The 10569-nt window shown below is 41.1% G+C and overlaps 1 protein-coding gene across 5 annotated transcripts; it reads right to left on the bottom strand.

Moving 5' to 3' along the window:
• Window positions 1–1048: 1048 nt before the first annotated feature.
• Window positions 1049–7058, bottom strand: trmt9b (tRNA methyltransferase 9B). 5 transcript variants are annotated; one of them, XM_056441993.1, is made up of 5 exons: window positions 6923–7058; window positions 5317–5430; window positions 3521–3711; window positions 3178–3351; window positions 1049–2814 (listed from the first exon to the last, which is right to left on the bottom strand). In XM_056441993.1, exons 3-5 carry the CDS (start codon window positions 3684–3686, stop codon window positions 1865–1867), a joined length of 1290 nt encoding a protein of 429 aa, XP_056297968.1. In that variant the 5' UTR covers window positions 3687–3711; window positions 5317–5430; window positions 6923–7058; the 3' UTR covers window positions 1049–1864. The 5 variants fall into 5 exon arrangements, with proteins under 5 accessions (XP_056297968.1, XP_056297971.1, XP_056297969.1 ...); XM_056441996.1 differs by having other exon boundaries at window positions 5323–5430; XM_056441994.1 differs by lacking the exon at window positions 5317–5430.
• Between the last annotated feature and the right edge of the window lie 3511 nt (window positions 7059–10569).

Raw genomic sequence — 10569 nt, 5'->3', positions numbered from 1 at the left:
AGGACGGTCTTTCTGCGATTGGAACAGCAGCTTACTTGATGACGTCACCACATCAGCTGTTCTTGCTCCTGAGTTTACTCTAATTATTCACTGTTAATTATTTTGTTGTCCAAAAAAATATGACAACCCTGCTTTTTTCATTATTCTTTAAATATAATTATTTTATTTTGAATTATGTATGTGTGTATATATATATATATATATATATATAGTTCTATTACACATGTAATTGCAAACAATTCGGTCAAAAGTAAAAGGACACCATGAGTTCAACGTTAAAGTTTAATTAAAATATTAAGTTATGAATCTTAACCCTCAGTCAAACTGATGTAACGTTATCTGTGAATAAATAATAAACTCTTCGTGCTCGTTAGATCCTCCAAACCGAATTATATTTCATGTTTAACCGCTACGGAGACGTCAGAGCCAGCGGAGCATTTAAAAAAGTCCTGCCGACATCAGGCTGCTGTCGGCGGCCACACTGCGCGCTGACCGCCCGGCGCTGCAGAGCTCAGTGGTCCCGCGAGCAGAACCGCAAATCTTTGAATTGGAACATGTACCCGGGCTGAGACTGATGACGTTTCACGAGTCCACTAGAACACAAGTAGAGGAAAGTACGCACAAGTACGCATATTGAGAAACGCCGAAAGTCTGATGATTTGATCCGATCCGATAGCCGTGATCCGGTCAGATTACTTGAAGTGATATTTAGGAATAATAAAGGTCCTGGGACAGGGATGCCGTATGTGTACAGATTGTAAAGCCCTCTGAGGCAAATTTGTATTTTTTGATAATGGGCTATACAAAATAAACTGAATTGGAAAAAAAAGAGAAACAAATTATAATGCTACATTATAGGAATCAATACTATATATTGTGTGGATGCAGCAGCTTTAAATTTTAGCATTGTAAGAATTGTGAAAAAGGTATTGAGACTATTCACTCCACAGATTCTACCATCTGCTCATTGTATCTCAGCTCTACTCGGATATTTTAATACTCTGATACAGTATGTGGTATTTTTCTTAAAGAATGATTTAACAAAAACTCAAAAACAAAAATATTTATGAAGTAAAACCAAATTCAAACTCAGTATTTACATAAACCATTAAAAGGTAGTGTCACTTAAGAACAAACACAGTTGGTCCACACATACTGTATTGATAAGGATAGGCTCCGCCCATAGGTTTCAGATTTTACCATCTAAGAGACATATTTGTGGTACAGTGCAATGTTCATTCACAGTATATGAGGCAGTGCATGTGTTACTTCAACACAAGACTATACAACTATTACAAACATCAAGAACACGCACATTCTTTGGAATGCTTGGAGAAAACTTGTGAAAACAAATGTGTTGGAAGATATTCTGCAAATCTTTGAGCTCTTATGATAGTGGTACAAGAGATTACACAAGAGCAGCTTACAGAGTCTGACCAGGAAGTCCATAACAGATACTTAGCTCATATTACAGATTCAAGGACATGTTAAAACAACAATATAAATAAGAAATGTGCACTGTAATAAACATTTAAGAGTAAGTTTACGAGTGTACTGTATTCCCATAAATTCCTCTTTGGCAAATATTAAAAGTCCAAAGAGAGAAACGTTTCTTAAAATCTCGTGCAGAAATGCTCTTTTAAAAAGAGTTAAAGTCATCAGTGTGCTGGAGCTCGCTGTGGTTTGGTAATAAAAACTAATGCTCTTGATACTAAAAAGGTAACACACACACACACACTGCACATGTGGATTCAGCTTCTTGGTTTCATGTATTGACAGAATAAATTTTTTTTTTTAATTGTGATTCTGTGCTAAAACTTGAGCCAGAGTTGATGTCAAACAATACACATCTAACAAGTTAAAATCATATTTTCCACAAGTGAACTTTCTCTGCCACCACACACCAGTTGGCATGATCAAAGTAGGTGTGTGTGACATGAAGCTCTTCAACATGATTCTCTATCAGCTCTGCGAGTTCTCCCTCCCTGAAGACGTGATAGTACCTCAGGCAGGAGCCCTCCGCCGGCCCCTCCTTCCCCCGAGGACTACTTGTGCTTTCCTGCTGCTCTTTTCCCTGCGGCCCTCCTTCCCTTTCAGCTCCAGACTGCTTCAGGTGCTCCTTCTGGAAAGGGACCAGATCCGGCAGGGCCAGAGAGCCACACTCCTGGGCTAGAGATACTGGGACACTTGGGTTCTGTGTGCCGTGGTTGTTGTTGTTGCCGCCTCTGGGATCATTTCGTCCCTTGTGCAGGTCTGTGACGGAGTCGAAGACGTCCTCCGATCCGATCACAGGCGACGGGTAAAAGAAGCTCGACACCTGTTTGATGAGGCCCCGCCGTCTCCCGCGCTGGCTGGCCTTGTTCCCCTCGTTCTCACCCGAGGGTGAAGATAAAGTGCTGATGTCTCTGGAGGGCGACCGGGAGACGGCTAAGCTCCCAAAGTCAAACACAGAATCCAGGGACCTGGAGAAGAACCACAGTTTTTGTGTGCTCTGCGCGGTGCAGGTCAGATCTTCCTCCTCGTCCGTCACAGAGGATGTGCTTCGAACCTTCCTGTGCTTGTCAGCGTTGTCTATGGCTTCGCTCTCGCTCTGAGCCGTGGCCCTCCTTCTGGGTCTGGCGTGCTCCCCGGTGAAGCCGGAGGGCGAGTGAGGGTTTGGGTTCCAGGGAACAAAGATGTCCTGTTTCTCAAACTTGCGACGTTTCTGCTCCATGGCCCACACGTAGATCATGATGCTTCCACCCACTTGCAGGGTGCGAGCCATCTCCTTTATTGCTCGAATACGACGTTCTTTGGTCGACAAATGATGGATGACTGGGACAAAAATAAGCATCCATTTGTCAGAATGAAGTAAGATGATAAGTAGGCATCGGCTTAATTAGGATGCCAAGTCACACTGTTCGGTACACTGTGTGGCGCACAACACAAATTAATAATTTGGGCGCCTGCTGTCGCTTTCGCTCCTAATTGCACTTTTTTGTTGGGAGACATTAATTATTTCACACCGTTGGCTAGGCTACACAAGCCTGCGGTAAACTGATATTTATTGTTGTTATGAGTTGATTTAATTTGAGGCAAATGGCCACCAAAGCAGTGTGGCCTCATGCATATGAAGGGGGCAATTTGTCAGTGAATGGGAGGAGTCAACAACATCAACACCTGTGCTTTGGCCATTACCTGCAATAGAGAGCACCGCGTCGAAGCAGCTGTCTCTGTAAGGCAAGTGCAGTCCGTCGCACATCTGGACCTCGTGTCCTTGGCTCCAGGCAAAGTCCACCAAGGGGTGACAAACGTCGCATCCCAGCTTGAACACCTCCTTGTTGATGTGGAGATACTTGCCATTGCCACAACCTGCCAAAGGCGAGGGCAGTCAGATGCAACACTTGTGAATAATTAGGACAAGTGGTCCAATTACATTTGAAAGTACATATTGTGTTTCTAAAAAAAGCACAAACAATGTATTAATGATCAAGTGTGGTGGGATGGCCAATATGACATCACTGCTGGAGGGGACACTCACCAATGTCAGCCACGATGCTCCCCGGCTGCAGGTCCAGCAGGAACTGTCGGACCTTCGGCCAGGCTTTAAAGCGACTGTCGTTGAAATATGGAGCAATCTTGTCATAGACACTGTGAACATGGTCTCTCTCGAGCTGACTGGCCGCCTCCTCCATCATCATGCCCATCCAGGCTGACCTCCCAGTATCATGCCTGCAGGGAAAAACGTATCTCACTGCTCGTTTCCAAATGATAAATCCAACAAACAGCACAGTTGACCAGCAGAGACACACTAAAACACCAAACCCTCCACTTTTATTTGAAGTAGCCGCTGCGTTCATAATCATCCCCCGGGAGGACAGATTGATCTTTAGCAGTGACTAAAAAGTCATCTGTCATTAATCGTCTGGAACTGCAAAATAAACAGAGCGTGGCGGTTTAGAAATGAACCAACTAGGTGACAGGGAGGCGACCGGCAGTCTCACGCAGCAACCAGCTGGTCCCTTTCCACAGCAGCCGGGTTTCATAGTTTCTGACGTAATACAAGTGCAGTGCGATCCATCAGTCGAATGCTGTTCCCGTCACAAGATTTTCATGAGCTATGTTTTACACTATGTTTGCAAGATGATTTTATATATTACCATATTATTATATTCGATGTCACAAGCAATGGACGATTTCAAAGTCAGCTCAGTCACTGACTTTCACCAACGCTGATCCTCATTGATTGTGAGGAGGACTTTCAAAACTAATATTTAAATGTCTATGGATTCATCTGACATGACTGCACAACTGAATATAACTATACTGGGTTACAGCTTTTGTTGAGGCTGTTACTGTTTGTGAAATAAAAAAGGTGTTTTGCATTTCACAGTTATTTTATTCAGGATTACTGAGATATTACATTTTTAGAATCTATGAGAATAACAAAGAATAATATTGTTTCAGAAAAAAGAGATTCATATAACAATTTCCAAAGACAAATAATTTTTAATTCAACTGTAGTTATTTAAATTTTTAGAGTGGCCTTTTCTCAAAAAACGTTGATGCATATTATTAATAACTTGCTTTAATCAACTTTTGTAGATTGCATTTCTCCAACTGAATTAATTATGTCTGCAATTGATGAGGAAATACCCTTTTATATGTGGTAATAGCTGAAACGTTTTCTTTCTTTTAATAAGTCTTTGTTTACATTCAACATCTGATCGGTACAAACAACACTGATATTAAGAAACACATCATCAATAAATCAGTGAAAAATGTATCCACTAACGTGGGTGCATTTGCTGCTCTCTCAGTTTTTTTCCACTCTATGTGACCAGCTCATTTGTCCTTTTGAATCACATTTGACAGTTATTAAAGTCAACCCACACCAACAGGCATCGTCTATCACTGCCATCATGCAGCCGGCATCTGTTCTTCACTTCACCCTCCATCCAGCTTCATCAGTGTGAACATCAGCTTTGAATGGCTTTTGATTCCACCACATTTAGAGATGTAGACTGTCCTTCCAGTCAACATCTACCTCGGTTTTAAGTTTTATGTAATTCACAACAACAAATCTCACACAGATGCAGCCTAATGAACCATCTACTGCCATAGTGCACTTTGCTGATGAGAAGGAAAGCTATTAGACATTGCTGCTGCTACCCCCACCCCCTTTCTTAAAATACATTCGACTGATACGTCCTTGAATGTAATATTGTCTACACAATGAAAATTACTGGCAACATTGATGGCAGGATATAAGTAACAAAGGCCAGGCTGTGCAATATATAAAATAAGATGTCTCTCTATAAACAGCCAGATCTGTACCCTCACAGTGCAATACCGGGCTTGATTGTGTTCTCCTCCGTTGGTAAAAACCGTGTGTGCAGGGTCCCCCTCTCCTTCACTCAGACCTATTTCTGGACCACCATCATCTGCATCCTGCCAGCCAAGTGGAAGGAAAACATCTCTTATGCAACATTGTAAACCTGGCCTCTTTCTGTATTGTCAGCTCTCAATACCCCCCCCCCCCCTCATAAATCCATGCACAAATGTGTAGCGATCCACAAACAAATGCAGTGCAATCCACAAATACATGCATATAAATCCACAAACAAATAGGCAAATCTGCCTAGAAGTGCATAAATATATAATATAAATTGTAATTTATTTACGTGTGCATTGGGATTTATTACCTTTGCATTGAAAATGTGGAAGGTAATGTTTTGATCGCCGTGTATTTGAATGCGTGCGTGCGTGTTATTCGCATAAGTCATAAAGTATTAAACCGAATCGCATGAAATTTGGTGGGATGATTGGTTATTATCCGGGGACCATTTGATTAGATTTTGGGATCGATCGGGTCAAAGGTCAAGGTCATGAAAAGGTCAACATCTTCTTGAATCGCATGAAATTTGGTGGGATGATTGGTTATTATCCGGGGACCATTTGATTAGATGTTGGGATCGATCGGGTCAAAGGTCAAGGTCATGAAAAGGTCAAATCTTCTTTTTACCATAGCACGGTAAATTTTTATGTTCATAATTTAATGCCCAATCTTGTGATATGCGAAGGTATGCGCTCTACCGAGTGCCCATTCTAGTTTGTGAATGTTCTGCCTGCATTTGTAAATTGAATATATTTGTGAATTGAATATATTTGTGAATCTGTGTGTTTGCATTTGTGAGTCTCTGTGTGGATTTGCAATTATTGAGACTCATCTGACCCCATACCACAATATAAGCTTGCCTTTAAAGTTGTGCAGTTCTGCACACATCTAACTTTACTAACTGTTCCTGGGTAACTGAGTCCTCAGGTTGGAACACAGCGATACTTTGATAGGATTAGTGGTGTTATTATAAACAGACATGCTGCCAGCTGACAATTACCTGCATGAAGAGGAACCGCACAGAACAGGTTTCCCCATACAGCCTGCCAGCCGTTAATGAATCAACATCAAGATGTGGACAGACACTTTGACTCCCTTCACTGCTGGAAACACTTATTGTTCTCAGAGTGCAATGTATAGGACCTATATACAGCAATATATACGCAGACAATATTGAGGTATGTTATTCATAGGCTATAGAGAGCACAGTCATTGGATAGACAAAGTGCAACTTAATTAAATAAAAATCACTGTTTTATGTTCATTGTATCTGATTTGAAAGGTACAGCCAAAGGTATTTCAATTTAAGAATGAATATCAGACAAGCGATTTACAGGGCTAGCGTTCTATTGTATGTCTCATCAAAGTTGTTTTAATTCATTAATTAAAATCTGGATTTCAAAAAAATTATATATATATATATATGACCAAGGTCAGATTTGAGACATTAACGAACTAAAATGCAACTCCCAGCCTGCAATGTGGTGTAAACATGTGCACCCCCTCTGCATCCTTATGATCCATCAAACATGAAAAGCCTCTTACCGTACAACTCTCGATACTCAGGAGAGAAATTCTCCCCTCTGATCTGATCTAAATGATCGATCTGCCATAATGATCAGAGGCACGCGCTCGACGCGGCGGCACCGAGCACCTTATCAAAGACATCGTGGAGGGATAACGTGAGCCGTGTGGAGCCGCCAGCAGCGCACCGTCCGCGGGACGGCATTACATCCATAGCATGTTGAGCCCCACACCTGTCAAGGTAGAAGGGAGTAGCAGCCACACTTCCGGCGTAATATTTCAAAATTAAAGCCGCATTGGCGAGAGATCCGCCAGAAACTATTGATGAATACGTAGCCTATTGAGCGCTGAGCCCACATGTTGGAGGCAAACCTCCCTCTCCCACAACACATACTGATGTGTGTGTGGACGTAAAAACATTTTAAAATGTGTGATTTTTACTCAAAGCACCAACTCATGGAATCATGTCAATGCATGTGCTTTGAGATAAAGGCAAAGCAATGTTAGATGATTAAGATCATGCAGTATATTGATAGGAAGAACATAAGCCTTTCACCCATATGATGAAGACAATTCCCAAACATGAGAATGCCAACTAAATGCAATGCCTTTCATTATTGGCAATTGTATTTAACTTCAGTCTTGTCCAGTATTTTCTTAAATGTATGCGTTTGTGTCCCGTACACTTTCTACACAACTGCTTACCACACGTCATTTTTCTCTGGTCAAACTGACACGTTCACGCTTTTATTTTGAAGAATTTAGGCCCAGTGCCTCTTCTTATTGTGGGTGACTTGAGCCAGATGATTAGTCGGTAGTGAAAATATACAAGCTGTGCGGTTGTAGAACAGGGTTGCCATTGGCTTTTGGGGTCACGTGACAATCACAATAAATAACGTGCTCCGTAAACGGTGTATCTGCTAAATGCATTTAGTTGTGAAACAAACAAAAAACATAATTATTTACTAATTTATGTATTTTGTGTTCTCATGGGAAACTCTGTGCATCATTCCCTCTCAGACTCAATGTCTTAATCTCTATTAAATCCCTGTTTGCAACTGTAAGGGCTACCACTGGAGGACACAACAATTTACCCTAATCGGTTTAAATGTAGGGCCAACACTAATCTATAGTGTGCAACCCCACAGTTTAGCTCACATGGTGGCAAATAGATCTACTATACATATATATATATATATAGTGAGCTACAGTGTCCATCAGTGTACTGGATTTTGTAAAGACATAAATTAAATGGAGGTCATAATAAGTAACAACTGCTGTAATAATGAAATACAAACTATTATACTAGCATTGAGTTTCCCAATCTGCATCGGCTGGATGGTAATTAGCATACATTAGCATGTCATATCCAGTTGTTGTCCTCTGCCTCCCATATGTGCGTCAGCTCTTCTTTCATCTGCCCTTTTCGGTCCCTCAGAGGGTTAATGGCAGTGACTTAACTGTGGCTCATCACTGCCATTCAGCGAGCACAAAGCGCTCATCACATCTCCCTCACATCATCACCATTCAGAGCACACAGCTCTTTTACGGCTGCTGGCTGCCTCACATTACACTGACACACACTGACAGCTGGGAAAGTAGCGTGAAAAGACACTCCCACACAGTGGGCCAATGAACAGGGAGGGATGTTGAAAACACACGTGCCTCGGCAGGTGAGGTTTAGAGGCTCATAAACAGCAGTGACTCTGAAGGCCTCCACCTCCACAGTGCTGCCTTTGTCAGCCCGTGATCCAGCGCTCTGTTTAATCTATTCAATCATTTATTTACCTATAGGCAGGCACAATCCCTCACATTGTTTATGTGTCAAGGACTCTACCATCCCACAGCAATATTGTTACCTTCGCATTGAAAATGCGGAAGGTTATGTTTTGATTTGTATGCGTGTTCCTCGCATAACAAAAAAAGTTTTAAACCGAATCGCATGAAATTTGGTGGGATGATTGGTTATTATCCGGGGACCATTTGATTAGATTTTGGGATCGATCGGGTCAAAGGTCAAGGTCATGAAAAGGTCAAAATCTTCTTGAATCGCATGACATTTTGTGGGATGATTGGTTATTATCCGGGGACCATTTGATTAGATTTTGGGATCAATCGGGTCAAAGGTCAAGGAAAGGTCAACATCTTCTTTTTACCATAGCACGGTCAATTTCTATCCAATTGGCATGCAACTAATGCCAAAATGTTCATAATTCAATGCCCAATCTTGTGATATGCGAAGATATGCGCTCTACCGAGTGCCCATTCTAGTTTGTTATGGATCGCTGCAAATGTGAGTCAGAGGCATACATAATCTCACAGGTTGAGGAGAACCAAGAGTTCCTCTGGGTGAGGAACCTAAAGCAGTGATAGAGCAAGACGTGAGGTGGAATAGACACAAACAGAGCCATGTTGTCGTTTTGTTGAATTTAGCATTTGAAACATAAATATATTTCTGTATTTTCTTTTATGTTGGTATATCCAATCCATGTAAAACCTCCCCAAAGAAAGAAATTGCACTTGGGCAACCTTTTCCTCGGATATAATTGTTTGTGTCAGGATTAAAGTTTGTGTGAGGGATAGCATAATTCAAATGCAGGACTTTTCCTGTGTCATCCTGTTAAAACACAGGCTTGTTTGTCTTGGCTCAAACCTTTGTGTGCATTGGCTAATGTATAAAAATAAGAACAATCGTGTGTGTTTTTTTTGATGTAAATGTGCAGTTCATATCCTTGTCAGTACCCGGCTTTATAAAGAGTCCAAAGCTTATACTTTGGTGTTGTTGATTTGATTGCAAATAATTGATTTTATTCTACATTAAATTTTAAATAAAATACATTTCAGAGGCTTTGGAGGTTCCATCTTTCTTGTTAGAAAGATGGAACCTCCAAAGCCTCTGAAATGTCTACGAGCACGGTTCATTACACAAACATATATAAACCACATCCTCTTTACAATCCGTCACTGCTAAAAGAATTGCACTAAAATCATTTAGACACAAATTTGATTTTCCTTTCGAGATTGTAATCAGTTCAACAAAATGCGCCTGAATTTCACCCCCAGTCCCTTTCTTTGTTTCAAATATCTTCAATGCAGCAGTTCTGTATTTCCTTTGTAGTACCTGTTGTAGATTATCTTACTCAAATCCCAAATCATGTATGGCCTTTTCTTTCTCCCCAACATTGATACATATAAACTGCAAAGACGTGATTCGCATTATTTCCTTCACCACTAAAAGTCTTCTTGCACATCAGCACTGGGTTCTGTAGATCAAGGTCAGCGCCGTTTAAATAAACCTCTGCAAGAAGACAGGAAGCTGCGGACAAAAATACCCTGGATACCGCAATCTGAGTCGTCAATATGTCAGTCGACCTTCAAACACCCAGAGGCGTGTTACTGAAGGTTACCAAACTTTACTTTCATTGCTATCCTAATGGAAAACCAACTGTAAGAGAATCCCAGCTGCTGAGTTTGTGAAACACTTTAAAAACTAACTGCACAGAGTCTCATGAAAGTGCTGCTGAAATGTGTGTGTGTGTCTAGTCAAAAGGAGGTGGATGAATTTATAGAAACATCAGACAGAAAACAATGAGGGTCAGTGAATATCACATTGACTGTCTAAAACATTGCCAAATTTAATAACTGTGGCAGAATCACAAGACAAAACA

This window comes from Pseudoliparis swirei, chromosome 20 (assembly GCF_029220125.1).
Source record: "Pseudoliparis swirei isolate HS2019 ecotype Mariana Trench chromosome 20, NWPU_hadal_v1, whole genome shotgun sequence".
Classification (NCBI taxonomy): domain Eukaryota; kingdom Metazoa; phylum Chordata; class Actinopteri; order Perciformes; family Liparidae; genus Pseudoliparis; species Pseudoliparis swirei.
Note: the sequence above shows the minus strand (reverse complement) of the source record. Positions and strands in the feature narration are given on the sequence as shown.

Excerpts from the sequence above, each read along its gene's own strand:
- trmt9b (XM_056441992.1), bottom strand. The coding sequence starts at position 3,845 with ATGATTATGAACGCAGCGGCTACTTCAAATAAAAGTGGAGGGTTTGGT. Across the intron at positions 3,352-3,520 it reads GAGCATCGTGGCTGACATTG|GTTGTGGCAATGGCAAGTAT; the intron begins GTGAGTGTCCCC and ends CGCCTTTGGCAG. Across the intron at positions 2,815-3,177 it reads CGCGGTGCTCTCTATTGCAG|TCATCCATCATTTGTCGACC; the intron begins GTAATGGCCAAA and ends TTTTTGTCCCAG.